Below are 24982 nucleotides of genomic sequence, written 5' to 3' on the forward strand. Positions count from 1 at the left end.
GTCACTATTAAAGGTCTCACAGGCCTTCCACTCACTTGCTATAATTGCATTTCATATTTTTTGCACTAGAAAAGGAGCTTGTAGGAAAATCCTAGAATCTAAAATTTCAAAAAGCATTTCAACTAGTAGGATTTATCTGCAGTCTAACAGATAATACAATTGCTCTTCTAGAAGAATGTGTGGATCTTCTCGATGAATGTCTTAAGAAGAGCGTAAGATTAATTTGCCACAAAATGTTCCAGAAAGAGTACAACAAATATTGCAAAATTATTTATCTTTATTACCCTTCTGCCAATCTGCTTTGAAGCTTCACTCACATACTGCCAACTGAGTAGTCATGATTTGGAGGTCATCAAATCACCGTCTTTGCCAATGTTTCAACGCAAGTGTGGACGGCCAACTATGAAATCAAATGGCTTTCAGAAGAATTTGCAAACAATATTAAGGAAGTACTTGTTGTTACAGCTTGAGATGAGACTAAATTTATTTTAGAGTGACAAAGTAACTGTTGATGAGGAAGACTAAATTCTTTTTTTGGTGAATTAGATGACAAAGATGTTTTTTGTCAATTAGATATTCTAAATTAAGAGAATGCATTGCTTTTTATAATGTAAAGAAGGCGACACTATAGAGGGTGTATCAAAAAATATAGAAAATTTAAAAATGTCAAGACTATCATCTGAGCAAATGTTCGTAAAAAGGTGTCAACTTCTATGTATTTTAGCATCGTCTGGTTTATCTAAAAGTACAAAACGATCAAACAAATTAATCTCAAAACCAGGAGAGCGGTTCGTAAAAGCTTGCGTAAAGAAAATGAAATGTTTGAAATTTAATTTACTTTGGTGAGGTGAGATAGAATAATGTTGTATTGATTGATTTAGGAAACTGACACCATTAAATCAAATTATCATTAAATGACAGCCACGACAAAGGTAGTGTTAATCACGGTTAACCAAACAAAGTAAATGCTATTCAAGATCAATAATCAAACACTACTGCATTTTGATCAATAATCCTGTTACAATTATTAACTAAAAAATAAATAAGTGAAATTGAAAATATTTTATACATCGAATTAGTATTTAATTACAACATCACTTATTACATCAGTGGTTATTAATTATGTTTACTTTATTTATTAATTATGTTTTCTGGTCACTGTGATACTGATGGAATGGTACTAAATTTTAGTAATTTTGTAAATTATGAAAAAAATACACAACATATAATATTCCAAGAGCGAAAGTACATTTTGAAACTTGCAAGTTAGACATTGTTGACGATTAATTGATAGAATAATGCTCTACTGGTTGATTTGGAATATCGTCACAATTTAATTAAATTATCATTAAATAACAGCCACTAAAAAGCTAGTGTAAATCACAGTTAACCAAACAAAGTAAATGCCATACAAATCAATAATCAAATACTAAGTAACTTTGATCAATAATCCCGTTACAATTATTGCTCCTCTTTCTTTCGTCGACCATTCCAATTCATTATCACTGAAATTTGAATCAAATGGCTGTGAACGTTCCACAGTAGTTCTTCCAACATTGTATGATCCAGGTCGAATTAAAACTTGCAATGCTACCTGGGCAATTGATTCTTTTCTAGTTTTTGGATCTGTAAATCTAAAAGAGGAAAATTATCAAATAAAAAACATATTCTTTCATAAAACATCGGTATGGAACTATTCTAAATCGCACATGCATATATTGCTGCAAAGTCGGAGACATAAATTTGATTGTAAACATTTTCCAAAAATGTTTATTGATCGACATGTGGAAAAATTACTCTGTTGTGCTCAATGCATTGATGGCTTTTTCCTATTAAGAGCTATGAGTTATGAAGCGATTATATTAAATGTAAGTTTAGATGTCAATTCCTTATACGCTCAATTAAATCACCTTTTCTTCTTGGAATAGACAGCACAACCAGCATACTTTACACTTGGGGAAACAAATATTTGCTTAGTGTCAAAGCCATGTGGTTTCCAACTATCGTTGTAATGTCCTTCTCCCTCGCGTAACTTACTTCCACCAAAAGCAACATCGCCTTTATAATTAATAGGAATATTGTGTGTGTCTTTTACTACAGCTTATTAAAGCAGTTCAAAGTATTTCAAAACCAGCAAATTTCACATATAGCTACTGCTAAAAAATAATTGTATTGAGAAAATAGAACTTGTGTCACTAGCTTGCACAGAGCTTACCTGGCATTAGCAGTTGTAGACCATTACTGAATATTGGCTGAAGACATTCTGCTTGTGTTCCATGGAAGGCAACATGCCAGTTTTCAAATATATTTAAAACTTTACCATGTGGACCAATTCTGAAATTCAAAAAAAAGTTAAGCAAGTTAAAGAAAATAACTTCATGAAGCTTTTAAAAGTGGAACAGTTTTAAAGAGCTGCTTTTAAGTAGATGTATTTCTTGAGTCAAATTAAAGGTTGAATGCTTGATTTATTTTATACGTGGCCATAGGCGGCACGTGGAATTTGATCATCTCTTGAAATTGATCTTAACATCGTTTTAAGTAGTTATATGGATTCATGATGACTTTTATCAAGTATCATACATTCTTAATTGTTGTTAAAAAAGAGTTTTAAGCGTCTTCCCTTTCTGAAATTTTGAGAAGGCTTGCAGCCTTAAAAGCGAATCTAGTGATCTTTTACTTCACAGTTATTCCCAAATATACGAGATCCGTATTCCTAACAACTAAATGTTTAAGCAAAGAGTTGTTTTGTTTTGTTTTATTTTGTTGCACATAGCAAAATATTAGCAAATTTATATTTCTAATAATCTTATTTAAGAGAGTTTTGTGTACTCCAAAGTAAAGCAGAGAAGCAAAGTTTTGATCGATTTCGATGTCATCGTTGTTGAATCTGAATGACTGTACGCACAATACAATACTGAGGACTGTTGCCTTTAGCAAAAGAGTTATTTATCATGTCGAGGTCAGATAGGATGGAAAGATATTTTCCCCTCGTTCTCAGAAAACGTCCTTTCATCTGTGGTCTCGGTTAATAATTAAATTTGAGAACATGAACGTAGATAATAGAAGTTATTATCACAGCAATAAAAGTCAATTGAGTGAAATCATGTGAAAGTTTATGAAGAGGGGAATCAACAAAGAATCATGAGAAACACATGCACAGGACTGAAATATATTTTTCCATTTATACTTCCCGTCTAGCTGTTAAATAACATATATTTATGCATGGTTTCAATATTGCATCGTTTGTTCAAGGCGATTAAACTTTTTAGTACGGCTTACTTGATGGCAAATCTGCTCCAACCAAGAGGTAAAGCATAGGTCTTTGGTGGATTACCACGAGTGTAGCATTCTTTATCTCCACGAGCTTTGTGGCAGCTATCACAAAAACACTTGTTGTATTTTGGAGTTTTGTCAAAATAGTCATCTGCAAAAATAGCAAAGAATAACAAAATAATTTTTTTAATAAGTACATCTCAAAGAACAGTTAACTCTTCAAAGACGATCATCGTATTTACAGCTGTTGAATTACGGGATAGAATTATTCTGAGAACGAGTGTGTAATCATGCAGACATGCTTATTCTCTGCCGTTGATTTTTATATCTTGTCGATCATTTATTTATTTGGTGGTTTGTTGCCATGTCGCTTCTTTCAAAATATACCTTTTAACGAAATGGACAGGATTTAGTTATTACAAATCAAATACTTAAGCTAATACTCTTGTAAATATAATACAAATGAAATTGAAACAGTGATTAAACTTTTTTCTTTTTTATAACATAGTGAATTTTTTTTTTACTTCATTCACTTTATGCAAAAGTTGTTTCAACAATTGGTATGAAAATGATATGAAGGTTTTGTCTGAGTAAAGAAGAAAAACCAAACACCTGAGCAATGAATTGCTTATTGAAAGTTTTAAGGTCGCTACTTTAACTTTGACGATTACTTGAATAACACAACTGTATCATTGCACATTTTTTATTGTTTAATGCTGCATACTTGGGGTCTTTAATAATGGGATGAATGAATTTGGCACTCGCCTGAAATCTTCAAAGTTTCAAGAAAACTTTCACATTGTTTTCGATAGTTACATGTCGTTGTAGCTGGGGTAGTTTTTGTCGTTGGTGTTGGAATAGGTCGAGGTCTCTCTGCTTGTTGATAACCAGAATTTAATGATGCTCCTTGAACTGTTCAAATAAAGATTTTTATTTCAATGGGAAAAGTTAAAAAATATTTTCATTTATAAATCAAACAGATAAAAGCATTAATTCTAAGCATAGTGTTAATCTCATATAAAACATTAAAACATAGCAAGAAAGGCCTTCTTGCAATAATAACATTGATGTTCTGTTTATATTAATGAAATGTGATTGAAAAACATGTCATTTTGTATAATAGAATGAAAAACAGTCCCTACATTAGTCAATCCACACTAAACACATTGCTTTTACAATTGCTCATGTTTGGTCTACCTTTCAATGCTTCAGCACATTCCCTACATATTCCACATTTTTGGCAACCAGCATCACCATAGCCGCAGCCACATAAACTAAGATTAAATGACGAAACATTAAATCTTTAACAATATTATAATAACGTGTTTAAATTGTTCATCTAGTCACCTGATATTATGCTCTAGTTATTTGGCAATGCTAAATGTGCAACTGCGGCAAGTCTACATACACACAAAAATTGATAACTGCACAGTAGACAGCTTGTTAAAAAGTGCACACATCTAAAAATTACTATGTTCATAAATAACTTTGCAAACAAAAGTGATCAACAATTAAGGCTCCAAGTCTAAGCGATAAGTAAGCACATTGTTCCACAGCCTAAACCTCGTTTCCCATTTTCACTTTCCTTTAGTAATGTAAGTTTTTTTTTATTACAGATCTAGGACAGATGACTTGTATAGATTGGTAGTGATCAGTTTAAATCTGAGATCTACACCCTGGTGCTTGTTTTATAGTTTGTAAGGAGATTTTGTATTTTAAGAGGAAGGCGTTCCCCACCTCGGAATTACTATTGTACAGGGATCGTTATACTGATTAGCTACTTATCTCATTTTTATGCTTAAGCTATGACTCAATAAAATACAACGCAATTCAATTATGTCAAAGATGAAAGAAGCTTTTCGTTGAAATATAGCTGCTCAAGCACTTGCACTGATTAAAATAAAAAACTTTTTATTTAAACTTTAGGCTTAAACTTAGCTTAAACAGCTAACGTATCTCTTACCCTCCTGGAGATCGATATTTTTGGCTTGCATTTATGCAATTGGCTCCATAACCAGAACACTGGTTGCATCGTTTACAAAGAATACATTTGCCATTGGTAAACTTGTGCTCTCCGGGAGCGCAGAAACTGTCCTTTGTTGAACTTGATACACTTGAATTTGGTTGGGCAAATTGACCTGATATAGTTTCTGTTTGAACTAAAAGTTATGATATGAATTAATAATCTTAATTTTGAGAAAGCTTAGAAAAAATAACTGTCATGCATAATTCTTGTGCCTGTGGCATTTTTTTCGCGAGGCCCCCCAAATTTGTTTCTTTATAACGACGTAAAAATGCAGTTAGAACTTAGAAGAAATTCAACTGTGTTTATCTGTATAATATTATTCACATAAGGTGATGTTGGTGCCTGGGTAATTGAGACGACGCTTTATGTTGATTTTATAGGCAAGAGTATACATATATACTTTTTTGTTTACATGTGCTTATAAGCCAGTGCAAACACGAAAATCATCCTTTGTTTCTTTTAGAAAATAACAATAATGCGAAACAGATGAATTCAAAATAAACTTTATAACTTTTCCTCTTACATGTATTCATGATCGATTTGCAAAGCCTCTTTGATTGATTTAATTCATTGAGCTCAGATTGGTTTTCACAAGAGCACATACGAATGAGTTGGGACACCGTAAGTAAAATTACCGTAACTGCGTAAAAGCACTATTGATAATGCGCATTTAATAAAAACGACAAGTTTTTTTTTATTTAAAAAGTTTTTTTTAAACTTGCCGTTTTTATTAAATGCGTAAGTAAAATTTTTTAGCGTCCGCCATTCTTGTTCCAAAAGCCAGCCAAAATAAAATTGATCATTAAATGGAGGAAAGACAAATTTTCTGTTGTGCCGTCTTATTCACGTGATCACTAGTATCCCGTTGTTTATAGATCATAACTATGAAAACCATTTATTTAATGCAATGGGTGTAATTTATACGCCGTAATACTTTTATTGCCACAAGGGAGCGCGTAAGTTTCTATTCTTCATCGCTTTGATTAGCACAACTATAACGAAACATAAATCATTGTAAACATTTTTTTAATATTCGTCTTTTGTGATTATAAAAAATTGTTATAATTTGCGCTTTTGCAACAAAAATTGCGGTGAGATACCCATGTGACCATATTTACCCAATCACCATGATCTGAGAACGTAAAATGCAGAGAACAATACAAGTCCCAACTCTTATGAATGTCTCCACAGGCTAATGCAAAATCAGCTATAGACCAATCAGAGCATGTGTTGCATTAATACTGTTAATAGATATTTGTTAGGCGCGGGGCCCGTGACATTTGTGCCTTTATAAAATCGGCGCGGATAAATTAATATTACCTACTAGCGTAGATGACTTTGTCATTGAATGGCTTTCTTTATGTCTAAAAACAGTGCAAAATCAGGACAGCATGTCATATAAACTATAATGATGAATAACATTGATTTTCCTATATAATGCAAATTGATAGGATCTTTGACTCATTTAAAAATGATGCTGGTAGCAAGACGCTGAATCGATAAAATATGCGATGTAATTTAATTTTTTGTGACAATATAGTCCCTTCTTACTGATGCTAAAAGTGTCTAAAAAAGTATACCGACTAAACTGATTTTCGTTTGCTCCCAGTAATAAATTGTCTATTTTGGAAATACATCTTTGTTTGCACTTCTTAATACTGTCGAATCTTTTATTTCTACAAACCTTGCTGGCCAGTTTTTTGCTTTCTGACACCCCAGACACAAGTCAAAATCGCCGCAAACCAGACAGTGAAATCTTGTGCCAGTAATATATCCACTACAGTTGTTACCATCACAGGTCCACCTAAATGTAACGTTTCCAAGATAGTCAATAAAGTTTGTTAACACCGTCTTGGACAGTAATGACGTTTATTGTATATCTTAAGACAAACCGGTGAATAAAAAATTTGCAAATAGTTAGTTTAATATATTCAATGAAGAAGACGACATGACACAATTTTTCAATTTGTACCAAACTATGATCATTTAATTTGATGTCAATGACTCAACGGATACACAATATAATTGTCTTTTAATTGAAAGGAACGCGAAACATTCACACCCGACATGGCTAATTAACTGAATTAGCGTTGATTGTTATTATTAAATATTGAAAAATGAAAACGCCAGCTTCCGTGCATACGTTTTATGTGAAAACGAGGCTACCGCGATGCTGAGCAAAGTGAGTTCCAACTTACCTCATTTCTGAAAGCTTGTGGTCCAACTTATGATCTTTAGGACATTTTTTCGCTAAAACACGTTTACAAAGAATGGAAGGTCTTGATGTAATGAGTATCGTATGCTTCAACGATACAAAAAAAGAACTTACATTTGAAACAACTTTCACAGAGATCTAGATTCTCACATTCCATACAATGATAATTAAGTTTTCCATTAGGAGACTTTATTCCACAATCATCACAAGTAAAAGTATCATGGCCAAATATATGAGCGTACGACCGTACAAACAAGAAAAGTTCCTAGAAATTGAAATCCGGTACTCTGTAAAATACTCCATAGAAAATGCTACACAAACATGTTAATGTATTGGTCGCAAAATATGCGTGCTTTCGGTGAGAAATTGATGTCGATAATCTTAGTTGTATTTGGTGTAAATTTATGCTATTTGCCATAAATGTTTCGTGTATGTTTATGCTGAGCAACATTTTTGGTATAAGCAATTTCAAGAGCATGAAAGCGTATTTTTGTCTTGAAAAAGGCACAAGTTTTCTATACTGTCTAATTTTATTCAGTGTGTGGAGTTTTATAAGCTCTGTCCCAAGAACTTCAGAAAGTTGTTCTGCAAGTTTGTATTTCTCAGTTATCGCAAACTTAATTGAAGTATTTCTTTTTTCACAGCAAGAAAAAAATCAATTTACACAATTGAAAGCTTTGTGCAATAACCGAAAAAACTTCACAATAAAAGAAAATTTCCGTCTACAATATATATTGTAGCTAATATAGGAAAAACTAACTTACTTTCTTTTCGATTTCGGAAGAAACTATATTTTTCATAAGCCATAAGCGGAATGTGACAATACGGCATTCCTGAAGCCATTGTCGCTGTTGATGATATCTTCTGAGCTCGTCTTCATTACTTGTATGGACTATCAAGAAGGAAGCACAAATGCACGAGTGTTTGACATGGAAAATCAAAAGCTGGTGGACCGTTTTTTATCCTTTTAATAGTCTTCATCTAGATGTGTGCTGAATAAATTGACTTGGATATTGGAACTCGGTTCTTAGTTTAGCTAACATCTATGCTGGCATGGACTCAAAGTACAAACCTTTTGAGATATGTGAGTTTGAGACAGATGGTGGACCTCCAGGTGATACAATTGACACTTTAGTACATCTTGCATAAAGATCGACGACAGCAAAAACCTCTTCAAATGAAACAGGAATATTAACAACGTGAATCTTTAACATGTTCAAGATAATACTACTATAAATATTATCTTTATTACTCATGCTACCTTGGGGTAAACGCGAAGCAGCAAGTCCTTGATGTTTTCCATTAATGAAAAAATGAAGAGAGCCATTTTCTTTTTTACAAACACCAATACGATCTCCAACAGATAAGGTTTTAAGATCTTGGCAATATCTACACGGTTAAGATTAAGAATCATTACATGAGTAAACTTTGGTGAAATTTTGGTAAAATAATCAAAAACATCAAAAAGAAAAATGATTTGCCCAGTTAATACTTCTGTTTACAAAATGATGAATGATGCTCACATGTAATAAATTACCACCCAACGATCTTTGCCTTTTGAATCTCTCAAGGAAAAATCTCTCACTTTTTACTCGTTTGTTGTTAGTCACTTATTGTAAGTTATTTGAAACTCCGTTTTTCAGCGTTTTCACATGACGTCATAACCACCATATTGGTGTAGCAATTGAAGAACTTCTATGAAGTTCTTTTGTTTTAAACTCCAATTTAGCTGCTTCTCTATTATTGCTAATCTCTATGATTAAGTTTTACAGACCTCCGTGTGATTATTACTTTATTTCTCACAACCTGATCACCACTCAGCATCCACGTTCCAGTTGCAAGATCAGTCATTGTTCTTGGTAAATTCATGGACGATGGATTCAACGACGTCACTCCTGTATTTTACAAATGTAGCATGTCATTGACTGAGATTTTGAGGGAGACTCCATGGGAGGCTGAAAATAACTCAAAAGAAACATGCTTACGAAAATTTTTAGAAATGGTGTGATTTGGTTGACCCATTCAAAAAATATTCCCATGTCCATCAGCACAAAAAGATAAAAAAAAACGGCCAACCCCTCAAGGCTGTTGGGACTACCTATTTGTCAAATGTAGGTGAACGACATCGCGGTAGAGCTGAGCGAGCGTGTCAACATAATATTTAATTGCCATAAGCTAACGGCTAAAGCCAATATATTGAGATCAGTGTCGTAGCCAGCTCAATATTTGGAGGGAGGGAGCACTATTTCAATATTCATGTCTGCCTTATCGAGTTCCTTTGAAATCAATTTTTTTCTTCAGCTCATAGCATTCATATATGAATATTGGCCTCCCCGAATTATCTATGGTGGATATGCCACTATATGAGACGGACTTTAAAGAAATGTAAGTTTGACAACGTTAACCTTTTATTATCGAACATGTAAGGAAATGTCTTAATTGTTTTTTCATTAGATGATGCGTGAATTTGGAAAAGAATATTTGAACTTTGAACGGGCTTTTGCAAAGAAAAAGATTCAATATTTTGTCGTTTAGAATTATATTCATTAAGAATTCATGATATGGCTAAATGACCACGTAGATGTTTTACTTATTTTAAAAATGAAGCGTTTTACAGCGCTCTGGATACGCTAAGGAGCTGTAATTTGTTGCCAAATAACTATTTACTAGCTTACCTATGTCCAGTGTAATATCACTTCCTCCAAACAGGGCTGGAACCAACTTATCAACAGAAACCTCAAACAATTCATTATCTCGTAAAGGTTGATCACTGAAAACTATGCCATTTCCAGCACTTAAAAATTGAAATTGACGTTCAGCTGTTCTCTTATCTGAGCTCAATGATATTAACTCGCTGTGTTTGAAATGGAAACTATAACGGTCCGTTCGACTGACTGAAGATACAATGTCTTCATCATCATCATCATCATCTTCCAAAGCGTTACGTAAAGCTGAATAAAAACATGAAATGATCACTATTCTATGCGTAATTACTCATAACAAGACAAACGAAAAAGTCGTGCCCTTTATTCTCAAACCAATGAACAATGACCCAATTTTTGTTGCAAATCACCATAACTAAGCATCAACAATTGCCAGCCTCTTCCAAGTCCTTCCTCTACTATATAAACAATTATCGAGTCGTTGTTTTTCGTAAAAACAATTAAAACATGTTGTTCTAAGCTGTAATTTTTTGAAAGTAAAGCTATAAGCATACAGACGAAAAGAATGTAAAATGATAAGATGATTAACATCCACTAATAGACGTAAGGGACAGGGAGGACTGGGGAGAGGAGGCAGCTATTCTGCTAAAACTGTTTGAAGTTTGACAACTTGAGCAGATTTTATTCTTGGGCGGACGAAAAATAAAGAAGAAAGAAATTATGACGTTTAATTTGAAGTCAATAAGTCCGTTATTTTATTATGAAATGAGGAATATATACTCACTGCCCCCTACCCTACTCAAAAAATAATGATAGCTCTCGTGCGTGTATGCCTGCAATCTGATATTGGCTTGTCTTAATCATCTGATATTCTTTATTCCAGAAAAATGAAGGTGAAATTTTGTTGCTCGCTTTATGTTATCTATTTTTTCTAACATCATTTTTATGTATGAACGATATGCTGCATTATTTAGCTCCTGCAAACCATCTTTCTTTACTAAATTACTATACTCATTGGAAACAGCAAAACAAACAAATATTGCTGATAACTCTAGTGGGTGTTGTTGTTTTTATGGTACACCGCTGTGCTCATCACAAGCTATTGAATATTTTTGGGTTTGTTTTGTTGAATAATTTTTCCGCAGCATTGAATGTTTGCCAAGCAATTTTATTGAATATTTTAAGACAAGTGTCATATTAAATGCTTAGGAAAGTTGTAAGTTGTGGAAAGTTTTTACTAATGCTTTGAACATTTCGGTCATTGATATTCCACGAATTGACCAAATATTTGAAGAGCATTTTGAATTTTGCCTCAATCCAGCAATCATATTCCCTTCCTTGACCATTTTATTCATTCAACTATTGACCATTTGATTTGAAAATTGTCTATAATTAATTATTTGCGGCATAATTGTGTCATTGGGTTGTACACCAAGATTAAATTATTCATTAGGTTTTTCAAGTCATGCCCTAAGGTAATACCCACAAACTCTTATTAAAGTCAGTGCTATCCATGCATGTAATATTCGCCTTGCAGACAGAACATTTCGTTTGGCAACAGCATTCGGTTTTAGCACAAATCTTATCCATAATTCAAGTATGAAATATGCAGTTTTGAGCCTGAAAAAGACTTAGCTGTTGTCAGATCATGCTGAACATTTGCTTAAAATTGAATTTGATATTATATTAATCTAGCAGCTAGACGTCGGTGATGTTCTTTATTGGCAATTATTTAAACTTGAAATATCTGTAGTTTGAAATGTTGAAAGTTTGTGTTGTCGATTTCATTCACTCATTTTAGGTAATAGCTTTCACTTTCATTATTTGATGTTATTTAAGATCGAAATCAAAGTTAAAATCTTGTTAAAATCTTGGACAACATCAGAATATATAACTATTTACGTTGTTTATTTGTTTAAATACGGCGCAAAATCAAGATGTCAAATTTTTGTCGATTCTATCAACATTGTACATTGGCTGCTACGATTTTGTCGTCAGAACAAGACATAAGTATTCTAAATTTACATGCTTAAACACAAATTTATAAATTTTATTAGTATTGTACTTTTTTCAAGCCATGAAAGACTTACCGTGGAGAAAAAAGGCATCAAGAAGCGACATTTATTCGTCATACAGATCACAACTTGTCTTACGTGTTCATGACATTAGCTAACGTCGATTTTGAATATAATTTCTTAGTATTTTGAATAATTCAAATAAAATTCATGATCAAACAATAAACTTTACCACATACGATAAATAATATCACTTTCGTTTAAGAGAAAATTACCAATTGCTAAGTTACGAAATAATTCAGGCTTTCTTAGAAAATCACGGCTTTTGTTGGAATAGGAACGATCGATTTTATGATATAGAAGTGAGGATTGAGAATCAGAACGTTTTTAACAAGCAACAAAAGCATTTTTATTTGTTTGCCTTTCTACTTTCAGAACGCTTGTGTATGGAATAAATTATTCCATACATGAGCGTTCTGAAAGTGAAAATTCATCGTAATGGAAATAATTTGATTGCGATTCCACGAATTTCATTGAGGCTTCTTCAATGCAAGTTTCAACTCTGGCCATTCATCTTTTTGATTTTTATAGAGAAATATGGACTATGGTGAATCTTTCTCAAAACTCAAGAATAGGAGATCCCTTGACGTTTTTCTCATCTAAAAGATTAAGGTGTACCGTCTTAATACTTGCAATATAAATAAAGGTATGTCAGAGAATGCCAAATGTTTAATATTGCAATGCTCCAGGCACCTAAGAACCACCCTCGCCTTTCAGAACCTACAATAAAACTATTTTTCTTTTGTTATTGCAGTCAGTAGTAATCAAGTAATAGAACGTTCTAAAATAATCAAAAAATTGAGTAAACTTTTGATAAGGTTTTTTCATAGCCCCTCAGTTTTCATTCATACTAAGTTGGGGTGTGTATGTCTATAGAAGTCATAGTCCCCAGTTCTTCTGTCTATACTTAACTCATTATGTAGTGTGAAGGTTGGTTACTCTAGGTAACTCTATGTGCGAGGGCTTGCTAGCACTTTCAAATTAAAAGACTGTCTGAGTTGGAGTACTACTTTTTGTAAAGTAACGTATATGTCCCTAAACATACCATGGGTGACGTCGGAAATGCTAAAAAATGCATTTCCGCGAGGCCTTGAAAATCAAAATTTTCCGGGGAAGCATGCTTCCGGAGCCCTTCCATGAGTGGCGTTTGAAAAATCCTGGATCCAAAATAGTTGATGACGTCAGAAAATATCATACAAGTGTATGCTTGTGCTAATTTCCTTCGTAGTTAAACATGGATGCTCTTTGTCATCCTCACTCCCAATTATCGAGACATTAGCTTGAAATTTACCTGGAAAAAAGGTGTAAGAAATGTAGCTGTTCCCCCCTTAACAGAAGTAATCCCTAGCCAAAGAAGAAGAATAATGCCTAATATTATGTCATGCAATACAAAGCTTGCTGCATTTTGGAAAAGATCGAACAATTAGGTCGATCTTATTGAGCAGTTCTTAGTAAAGTAGAACAAGATGAAACATTTCATTAAACATTTTACTTATAACTTTCAACTCAGTAATATCTTGACGTTTAACATTTAACTTTCAACTCAGTAATATCTTGACGCGTAGCTAGCACTTAATATTCTAGTGTATATAATACAATACAAGTTAGTCTGAAAACTTACAATCAATTTGACGAGCTTTGAGTGTTTAACAAGATGACAAACTTTGATATTGTCGTCGTTTTTGTACGCCTCAGATTATAACCATCAAACTGTGTCGAATACCTGTTTTGCATTACGATCTATTTAAAAGATCACAGCAGGAAGTACACTGATAAAAAGACTTTTTTGAGTATTATCTCAGCGCGCTCCGTAGTGTGAAAAAATATATGGAAAATTTACAAGTATTATTGTCGGAATAGAAAAAGTAGAATCCCGATGCAAAAATGCTTAATATATCTTATATGAGATGTTTTTTAACTTTATTTAGATCGCAGGAGCAAAAAAAAAGAAAAAAATTTTTCTCATACAATTTAACAGTAAGAATCATTAGTTCGTTATTAGTTAAAACACACTTTCAACATGTATTTTTATTACACTAATACTACTTGTATTTTTTAGTTACTTTAACTACACGTAGCTAAAGTGTCCAGTTCCTAATTTTTAGAACGAATAAATGCTTTCAATTATTATGCTATTTCAATAATTTCACTATTGTTAGCAGAGCAAGGAAGGTGTGTATGTACTGCAGCAATTCTGACTAACTTTGTAAACTTTTCTATCAATTTTACTATTTGTTGTTTATTTTATAAAAGTTTAATTATCAAATGGCACATTAGGTTAACCAGAAACTTCAACTCTTGCTGCAATAAAAAAAACGTTTACAAATAATTGCTGCAAGCAAAGCAGAGAGCTTCTATATTCTTATGTGTGTACGATATCAAGATTTTTATGGTATGTACATCCAGCAAAATGTTTTTAAAGACGTAATGTAAATTTTGCACCATTCATCAAGGTGATGAAAGGTACAGATTATATGTACAGGCACTTTGTTTTCTATTAGACATTTTTAGTTAATAAATAAGAAATTTTGAACAGTATTGTAACAATTCAAACGAAATAGACTAACCAACAATAAGACAAATGAAAAACCTCTTTAGACTATACATTTTATACATCAAATTCAAACATATCTAATAGTTTTTTTTATCAATGATATTTAGAAAAAGAAAAAATACATGCTAAGTACTTTAAACATATTTGGATGTTCAACAAATCAACGAAAATTTGGATGTGAAATATGAGATATATTTTGTCAGCAGCTGGTTAGTATCTGTTTTTTATAGGAAATGAATAGTGACATAGGATCTTTTACAGTTACTTGCTTAAAAACCACTGTGAAATGTTTTATGATAATAAATAGCACAGACAAAACGTAGTATTTTTTAGTAATTACTATACACTTACAAGCGTTGGTCGGTGGTCTACTGATTTCAAATGACAGTAATAACCAGTAAACGTCGTACTAACTAGAATTTAAAATGCCAATAAGAAGCAAGTACCGGAATATTATGCAATAGAAGCGAATATGATTATTATAGCGATAAAACATTAATTTTCGCAAAAAGTATGAGTAAATACGATATATAACAACAATTAAAACACAACTGATCAAAGTTACAGAGTTGTGACATAGCAACTTGCTAAAAATATGACGATTTCTTTACGTTTCAAAAACTTTACAGTTGTTTTTGGTATTTCATGTGGGAATTTTATGTGGGAATTTCATGTGGTATTTCATGAATTCATATTTTGCTCCAGCTTTTCGAATAAATCGATGTCACAATGCACTGAACATCGATTTTTATACGAAAACACACATTTTCCCCAAAATAACAAGGCTGATTAGACAGTGAAATTAATAATTAAAAACTTTAACTTAGAAGAATTCAGTTTTCTTCATCAATAATTTATTCATCTCTTTAAAATAAATCTTCAGTCTCATCTCAAGCTGCAACAACAACTAGTTGTATTTCCTCAATTTTGTCTGGAAATTCTTTCAAAACAAACTCATTTGATTTTACAGTTTACCGTTCACCCGAGCGTAAACATTGGGCACAGTGACCCTTAAGTGATTTAATGACCTCCATAATCTTGGTACTCAGTTTGCAGTGTATGTGTGAGGTCACTACATAGACCCAGAAGAGAGGGGTAACTAAGCGAGATAAATAATTCAGCAATTTTTGCTACATATTTTCCGAAACATCTGGTCTCGTATAAATTCATGCTTTTTTCTTCGTATCTACGAAGAAAACATGACAAATTCTTCTAAAAGGGCAAGTACATGTAGCTAGTCCGTTAAATTCGAGTTTGTTCCCTGGCGCAGGTTGAACGTCTTAAAGGTTTAAGAATTTTTTAAAAAGGAAAAATATAAAATTTGAACTGAGCATTCACTGAAATAAAATATTGCTCCTAAGATTACAAAATTCTTTTGCCGTGACAAAAATATACAGTCGTGTTTTGACAAATTTAAAAATATTACTATTAGTATCTAATGGATAACGATATTCAAGCTTTGTGCAACCGGCTCCAAGAGTTAAAATGCTTTGCAGAATTTAGATTAAATTCTAAAATCTTCAAACAAGCTCTTATAGTCGCAGAATAAAAACGAGTTCCTCGTTTGTTTCGCTCGAATAAAAAAATTGAAGAATAAAGTGAGGCTCGTCTCATCCTGGTGCTAATAAAGAGATTGCTAAAGGAACGGGTGAAGGTTCTAAAAATAGTGATGTGAAAAGAAATGTATATTTCCACAGGGAAAATAACTTCATAAAAGTTACGCGTGAAAATTTTAATTGTGTTCAAAATGATCTCGTTTGTAACAAGACTGATACAGTTGAAAGGTTGCATATATTCCATATTGTAAACATGCACTAAAAAGATCTCCAATTAAAAGCATAATCTTCTGTTACCATCTGGAGATGCTAATGTATATAGTTATTTTGATAGCAAAATGTATTGATGAGAAAGACAAATGTTTTACTGATTTTAGAATTAGAAAATTGAAGAGGCCTGTCGCTCTGTGATGTCAATATTAAATGTCTCACAGGCCTTCCATTCACTTGCTATAATTGCATTTCGTATTTTTTGCAATAGAAAAGGAGCTTGTAGGAAAATCCTAGAATCTGAAATTTCACAAAGCATTTCAAGTAGTAGGATTTAACTGCCGTCTAACAGATAATACAATTGCTCTTCTAGAAGAATGTGTGGATGTTCTCGATGAATATGTTAAGAAGAGCGTAAGATTAATTTGACACAAAATGTTCCATGAAGAGTACAACAAATATTGCAAAATTATTTACCTTTATTGCCCTTCTGCCAATCTGCTTTGAAGCTTCACTCACATACTGCCAACTGAGTAATTATGATTTGGAGATCATCAAATCACTGTCTTTGCCCAAGGTTTCAACGCAAGGGTGGACGGCCAACTATGAAATCAAATGGCTTTCAGAAGAATTTGCAAACAATATTAAGGAAGTACTTGTTGTTACAGTTTTAGATGAGACTAAATTTATTTCAGAGTGACAAAGTAACTGTTGATGAGGAAGACTAAATTCTTTTTTTAATGAATTACATGATAAAGATGTTTTTAGTCAATTAGATAATCTAAATTAAGAGAATGCATTGCTTTTTATAGTGTAAAGAAGGAGACACTATAGAGGATGTAACAAAAAATATAGAAAATTTAAAAATGTCAAGACTATCATTTCAGCAAATGTTCGTAAAAATGTGTCAACTTCTATGTATTTTAGCATCGTCTGGTTTATCTAAAAGTACAAAACGATCATGCAAATTAATCTCAAAACCAAGAGAGCGGTTCGTAAAAGCTTCAATTTCAACTGCTTGCGTAAAGAAAATGAAATGTTTAAAATTTAATTTAATTTGGTGACGTGAGACAGAATAATGTTGTATTGGTTGATTTAGGAAATTGACACCATTAAATCAAATTATCATTAAATGACAGCCACTAAAAGGGTAGTGTTAATCACAGTTAACCAAACAAAGTAAATGCCATACGAATCAATAATCAAATACTAAGAAACTTTGATCAATAATCCCGTCACAATTATTGCTCCTCTTTCTTTCGTTGACCATTCCAATTCATTATCACTGAAATTTGAATCAAATGGCTGCGAACGTTCCACAGTTGTTCTTCCAACATTGTATGATCCAGGTCGAATTAAAACTTGCAATGCTACCTGGGCTATTGATTCTTTTCTAGTTTTTGGATCTGTAAAGCTAAAAGAGGAAAATTATCAAATAAAAAACATATTCTTTCATAAAACATCGGTATGGAACTATTCTAAGTCGCAAAAACAGAGACATAAATTTGATTGAAAACATTTTCTAAAAATGTTTATTGATCGACATGTGGAAAAATTACTCTGTTGTGCTCAATGCATTGATGGCTTTTTCCTATTAAGAGCTATGAGTTATGAAGCGATTATATTAAATGTAAGTTTAGATGTCAATTCCTTATACGCTCAATTAAATCACCTTATTTTCTTGGAATAGACAGCACAACCAGCATACTTTACACTTGGGGAAACAAATATTTGCTTAGTGTCAAAGCCATGTGGTTTCCAACTATCGTTGTAATGTCCTTCTCCCTCGCGTAATTTACTTCCACCAAAAGCAACATCGCCTTTATAATTAATAGGAATATTGTGTGTGTCTTTTACTATAATTTATTAAAGCAGTTCAAAGTATTTCAAAACCAGCAAATTTTACATATAGCTACCGCTAAAAAATGATTGTAAGAAGAAAATAGAACTTGTGTCACTAGCTTGCACAGAGCTTACCTGGCATAAGCAGTTGTAGACCATTATTAAATATTGGCTGAAGATATTTCGCCTGTGTTCCATGGAAGGCAACATGCCAGTTTTCAAATATATTTAAGACTTTACCGTGTGGACCAATTCTGAAATTGAAAGAAAAGTTAAGCAAGTTAAAGAAAATAACTTCATGAAGCTTTTAAAAGTGGAAGTTTATAGATCTGCTTTTACGTAGATGTATTTCTTGAGTCAAATTAAAGGTTGAATGCTTGATTTATTTTTTACGTGGCCATAGGCGGCACGTGGAATTTGATCATCTCTTGAAATTGATCTTAACATCGTTTTAAATTGTTCTATGGATTCATGATGACTTTTATCAAGTATAATACATTCTTAACTGTTGTTAAAAAAGAGTTTTAAGCGTCTTCTCTTTCTGAAAGTTTAAGAAGGTTTGCAGCCTTAAAAGCGGATCTATTGATCTTTTAGTACACAGTTATTCCCAAATATACGAGATCCGTATTCCTATCAAATAAATATTTAAGCAAAGAGTTGTTTTGTTTTGTTTTATTTTGTTGCACATAGCAAAATATTAGCAAATTTATATTTCTAATAATCTTTTTTAAGAGAATTTTGTGTACTCCAAATTAAAGCAGAGAAGCAAAGTTTTGATTGATTTCGATGTCATCGTTGTTGAATCAGAATGACTGCATGCACAATACAATACTGAAGACAGTTGCCTTTGGCAAAAAAGTTATTTATCACTGTCGAGGTCAGATAGGATGGAAAGATATTTTTCCCCCTCGTTCTCAGAAAACGTCATTTCACCTGTGGTCTCGGTTGATAATTAAATTTGAGAACATGAACGTAGATAATAGAAGTTATTATCACTGCAATAAACGTCAATTGAGTGAAAATGTGTGAAAGTTTATGATGAGGGGAATCAACTAAGAATCATGAGAAACACATGCACAGGACTGAAATATATTTTTCCATTCGGACTTCCCGTCTAGCTGTTAAATAACATATATTTATGCATGGTTTGAATATTGCATCGTTCGTCCAAGGCGATTAAACTTTTTAGTACGGCTTACTTGATGGCAAATCTACTCCAACCTAGAGGTAAAGCATAGGTCTTTGGTGGATTACCACGAGTGTAGCATTCTTTATCTCCTCGAGCTTTGTGGCAGCTATCACAAAAACACTTGTTGTATTCTGGAGTTTTGTCAAAATAGTCGTCTGCAAAAATAGCAAAGAATAGCAAAATAATTTTTAAAACAAGCACATCTGAAAGAACATTGAACTCCGCAAAGAGGATCATCCTATTTACAACTGTTAAATTACGGGAGAGAATTATTCTGAAAACGAGTTTGTAATCATGGTCATTATGCAAACATGCTTATTCTCTGTCGTTGGTTTTTATATCTTGTGGATCATTTATCTATTTTGTGGTTTGTTGCCATGTCGCTTCATTCAAAATACACTTTTTAATGAAATGTACAGGACTTAGTTGTTCCACATCAAACACTTACGCTAATACTCTTGTAAATATAATACAAATCAAATTGAAACAGTGATTAAACTTTATTCTTTTTCATAACGTAGTGAATTTTTTTTAATTCACTCACTTTATGCAAAAATTTTTTTTCAACAATTGGTATGAAAATGGTATGAAGGTTTTGTCTGAATAAAGAAGAAAAACCAAAAACCTGAGCAATGAATTTCTTATTGAAAGCTTTTTGGCCGCCACTTTAACTTTGACGATTACTTGAATATCACAACTGTATCATTGCACATTTTTATTGTTTAATGCTGCATACTTGGGGTCTTTAATAAGGAGATAAATGAATTTGGCACTCACCTGAAATATTCAAAGTTTCAAGAAAACTTTCACATTGTTTTCGATAGTTGCATGTCGTTGTAGCTGGGGTAGTTTTTGTCGTTGGTGTTGGAATAGGTCGAGGTCTCTCTGCTTGTTGATAACTTGTTCCAGCATTCAATGATGCTCCTTGAACTGTTCAAATAATAATTTTTTTGTTTCAATGGGAAAAGTTAAAGGTGTCTGGGTAATTGAGACGACGCTTTATGTTGATTTTATAGGGAAGGGTATACATATATAGTTTTTTGTTTATCATGTACTTATAAGCCAGTGCAAACACAAAAATCATCCTTTATTTCTATTAGAAAATAACAATAATGCGAAACAGATAAATTTGAGATAAACTTTATAACTTTTGCTCTTATATGTATTCATGATCGATTTGCAAAGCCTCTTTGATTGATTTAATTCATTGAGCTCAGATTGGTTTTTACAAGAGCACATACGAATGAGTTGGGACACCGTAAGTAAAATTACCGTAACTGCGTAAAAGCACTATTGATAATGCGCATTTAATAAAAACGACAAGTTTTTTTTTATTTAAAAAAAAATTGTCGTTTTTATTAAATGCGTAAGTAAAATTGCTTAGCGTCCGCCATTTTTGTTTCAAAAGCCAGCCAATATAAAATTGATCATTAAATGGAGGAAAGACAAATTTTCTGTTGTGCTGTCTTATTCATGTGATCAGCACTATCCGTTGTTTATAGATCGTTACTATGAAAAGCATTTATTTAATGCAATGGATGTAATTTATACGCTTTAATACTGTTATTGCCACAAGGGAGCGCGTAAGTTTCTATTCTTCATCGCTTTGATTAGCACAGTTACAACGAAACATAAAATCATTGAAAAATGTTTTTAATATTTGTCTTTTGTTGTTACAAAAAATTGTTATAATTTGCGATTTTGCAACAAAAAGGGTGGTGAGATACCCATGTGACCATATTTACCCAATCACCAAGATCAGAGAACGCAAAATGCAGAGAACAATACAAGTCCGAACTCTTATGTGAATGTTTCCACAGGCTAATGCAAAATCAGCTATAGACCAATCAGGGCATGTTTTGCATTGATACTGTTAATAGTTATTTGTTAGGCACGGGGCCCGTGGCATTTGTCCCTTTATAAAATCAGCGCGGATAAATTAATATTACCTACTAGCGTAGATGACTTTGTCATTGAATGGCTTTCTTTATGTCTAAAAACAGTGCAAAATCAGGACAGCATGTCATATAAACTTTAATGATGAATAACATTGATTTTCTTATAATATGCAAATTGACAGGATCTTTGACTCATTTAAAAATGATGCTGGTAGCAAGACGCTGAATCGATAAAATATGCCACGTAATTTAATTTTCTGTGACTGATGCTAGATGTGTCTAAAAAAGTATACCGACTAAACTGATTTTCGTTTGCTTCAAGAAATAAATTGTCTATTTTGGAAATACATCTTTGTTTGCACTTCTCAATGCTGTCGAATCTTTTATTTGTGCAAACCTTGCTGGCCAGTTTTTTGTTTCCTGACACCCCAAACACAAGTCAAAATCTTCGCAAACCAGACAGTGAAATCTTGTGCCAGTAATACGTCTACAACAGTTGTTACCATCACAGTACCACCTAAATGTTGCGTTTCCAAGATAGTCAATAAAGTTTGTTAAAACCGTCTTGGACAGTTATGAAGTTCATTGTATATCTTAAGAGAAACCGGTTAATAAAAAATTTGCAAATAGTTGGTTTAATATATTTAATAAAGAAGACGACATGACACAATTTTTCAATTTGTACCAAACTATGTTCATTTAATTTTGATGTCAATGACTCAACGGATACACAATATAGTTGTCTTTTAATTGAAAGGAACGCGAAACATTCACACCCGACATGGCTAATTAACTGAATTAGCGTTGATTATTGTTATTAAATATTGAAAGATGGAAACCCCAGCAACCGTGTGGATACGTTTTATGTGAAAACGAGACTACCGCGATGTTGAGCAAAATGAGTTCCAACTTACCCCATTTTTGAAAGCTTGTGGTCCAACTTATGATCTTTAGGACATTTTTTTGCTAAAACACGTTTAAAAAGAATGGAAGGTCTTGATTTAATGAACATCGTATGCTTCGACGTTACAATAAAAGAACTTACATTTGAAACAACTTTCACAGAGATCTAGATCCTCACATTCCATACAATAATAATGAAGTTCCCGATTACGAAACTTTTCTCCACAGCCATCACAAGTAAAAGTATCATGGCCTAATATATGAGCGTACGACCGCACAAACAAGAAAAGTTCCTAAAAATTGAAATCCGGTACTCTGTAAAATACTCCCATAGAAAATGCTACTCAAACATGTTCATGTATTGGTTGCAAAATATGCGTGCTTTCGGTGAAAAATTGATATCGATAATCTTAGTTGTATATAGTGTAAATCAATGCTCTATTTGCCATGAATGTTTCGTGTATGTTTATGCTGAGCAACAGTTTTGGTATAAGCAATTTCAAGAGCATGGAAGTGTATGTTTGTCTTGAAAAATGAACAAGTTTTCTATTCTGTCTAATTTTATTTAGTATGCGGAGTTTTATACGCTCTGTCCCAAGGAGAACTTCAGAAAATTGTTCTGCAAGTTTGTATCTCTCAGTTATCCAAAATTTAATGAAGCATTTCTTTTTTCACAGAAAGAAAAAATCAATTTACACGATTGAATTGCTTGTGCAATAACCGAAAAAACCTCACAACAAGAGAAAATTTCCGTCTACAATATATTGTATCTAATACAGGAAAAACTAACTTACTCTCTTTTCGATTTCGGAAGAAGCTATATTTTTCATGAACCATAAGGGAAATGTCACAATACGGCATTCCTGAAGCCATTGTCGCTGTTGATGATATCTTCGGAGCTCGTCTTCTTTATTTGTAAGGACTATCAAGAAGGAAACACAAATGTATGAGTGTTTGACATTGAAAGTCAAAAGTTCGTGGACCATTTTTTGTCCTTTTAATAGTCTTCATCTAGAATAAATGTGTGCTGAATAAATTGACGTGGATATTGGAACTCGGTTCTTAGTTTAGCTAACATCTATCCTTGCATGGATTCAAAGAACAGACCTTTTGAGACAAGTGAGTTTGAGACAGATGGTGGACCTCCAGGTGATACAATAGACACTTTAGTACATCTTGCATAAAGATCGACGACAGCAAAAACCTCTTCAAATGAAACAGGAATATTAACAACGTGAATCTTTAACATGTTCAAGATAATACTACTATAAATATTATCTTTATTACTCATGCTACCTTGGGGTAAACGCGAAGCAGCAAGTCCTTGATGTTTTCCATTAATGAAAAAATGAAGAGAGCCATTTTCTGTTTTACTCACACCAATACGATCTCCAACAGATAAGGTTTTAAGATCTTGGCAATATCTACACGGTTAAGATTAAGAATCATTACATGAGTAAACTTTGGTGAAATTTTGGTAAAATAATCAAAAACATCAAAAAGAAAAAATGATTTGCCCAGTTAATATTTCTATTTACAAAATGATGAACGATTCTCACATGTAATAAATTAGCCTTTTGAGCCTCTCAAAGAAAAATCCCTCACTATTTACTCGTTTGTTGTTAGGAACTTATTGTAAGTTATTTGAAACTCACTTATTCAGCGTTTTCTCATGACGTCATAACCACCATATTGGTGTAGCAATTGAAGAACGTCTATGAAGTTCTTTTGTTTTAAACTCCAATTTAGCTGCTTCTCTATTATTGCTAATCTCTATGATTACGTTTTACAGACCTTCGTTTGATTATTACTTCATTTCTTACAACCTGATCACCACTCAGCATCCACGTTCCAGTTGCAAGATCAGTCATTGTTCGTGGTAAATTCATGGACGATGGATTCAACGACGTCACTCCTGTATTTTACAAATGTAGCATGTCATTGATTGAGAATTTGAGGGAGACTCCATGGGAGGCTGAAAATAACTCAAAAGAAACATGCTTACGAAAATTTTTAGAAATGGTGTGATTTGGTCGACCCATTCAAAAAATATCCCCTTGTCTATCAGCACAAAAAGATCAAAAGAAAACGGCCAATCCCTCAATGCTGTTGGGATTACCTATTTGTCGAATGTAGGTGAACGACATCGCGGTAGAGCTGAGCAAGCGTGTCAACATAATATTTAATTGCCATAAGCTTGTGGCAAAACCAGTATATTGTGATCAGTGTCGTAGCCAGATCGAGTTCCTTTGAAATCAATTTTTTTCTGTAGATCATAGCATGCATAAATGAATATTGGCCTCCCCGAATTATCTATGGTGGATATGCCACTAAGTGAGATGGACTTTAAAGAAATGTAAGTTTAACAACGTTAACCTTTTATTATCGAACATGTAAGGAAATGTCTTAAATGTCGTAATTGTTTTTTGATTTGATGATGCATGAATTTGGAAAAGAATATTTAAACTTTGAACGAACTTTTGCAAAGAAAAAGAATCACTATTTTGTCGTTTGGAATTATATCCATTAAGAATTCATGATCTGGCTAAATGACCACGTAGAAGTTTTACTTATTTGA

The 24982-nt window shown here is 32.8% G+C and overlaps 1 protein-coding gene across 2 annotated transcripts in view; it reads right to left on the reverse strand.

The window, feature by feature from the left end:
• LOC124439801 (neuralized-like protein 4) overlaps positions 1–24982 on the reverse strand; it is a 59099-nt gene that overhangs the window by 31900 nt on the left and 2217 nt on the right. Inside the window, exons 3-20 of one of the 2 annotated variants that reach the window (XM_046990053.1) lie at positions 24199–24319; positions 23701–23828; positions 23512–23610; positions 23199–23326; positions 22547–22697; positions 22416–22467; positions 21899–22018; positions 21553–21596; positions 8279–8406; positions 7629–7779; positions 7498–7549; positions 6984–7103; positions 6620–6663; positions 5237–5432; positions 4471–4547; positions 3280–4185; positions 2216–2334; positions 1911–2058 (exon numbers count right to left, since the gene is read on the reverse strand). In XM_046990053.1, coding sequence (XP_046846009.1) covers positions 4007–4185; positions 4471–4547; positions 5237–5432; positions 6620–6663; positions 6984–7103; positions 7498–7549; positions 7629–7779; positions 8279–8406; positions 21553–21596; positions 21899–22018; positions 22416–22467; positions 22547–22697; positions 23199–23326; positions 23512–23610; positions 23701–23828; positions 24199–24319 — 1790 coding nt within the window. In that variant the 3' untranslated portion in view covers positions 1911–2058; positions 2216–2334; positions 3280–4006. Of the gene's footprint in view, positions 1–1910; positions 2059–2215; positions 2335–3279; positions 4186–4470; positions 4548–5236; positions 5433–6619; positions 6664–6983; positions 7104–7497; positions 7550–7628; positions 7780–8278; positions 8407–17240; positions 17987–18244; positions 18393–18549; positions 18669–19613; positions 19759–20380; positions 20534–21552; positions 21597–21898; positions 22019–22415; positions 22468–22546; positions 22698–23198; positions 23327–23511; positions 23611–23700; positions 23829–24198; positions 24320–24982 lie in introns of those variants that run through there. The other variant, XM_046990054.1, reaches the window with a different exon arrangement.

This window comes from Xenia sp. Carnegie-2017, unplaced genomic scaffold (genome assembly GCF_021976095.1).
Source record: "Xenia sp. Carnegie-2017 unplaced genomic scaffold, XeniaSp_v1 HiC_scaffold_2, whole genome shotgun sequence".
In the NCBI taxonomy this organism is placed as follows: domain Eukaryota; kingdom Metazoa; phylum Cnidaria; class Anthozoa; order Malacalcyonacea; family Xeniidae; genus Xenia; species Xenia sp. Carnegie-2017.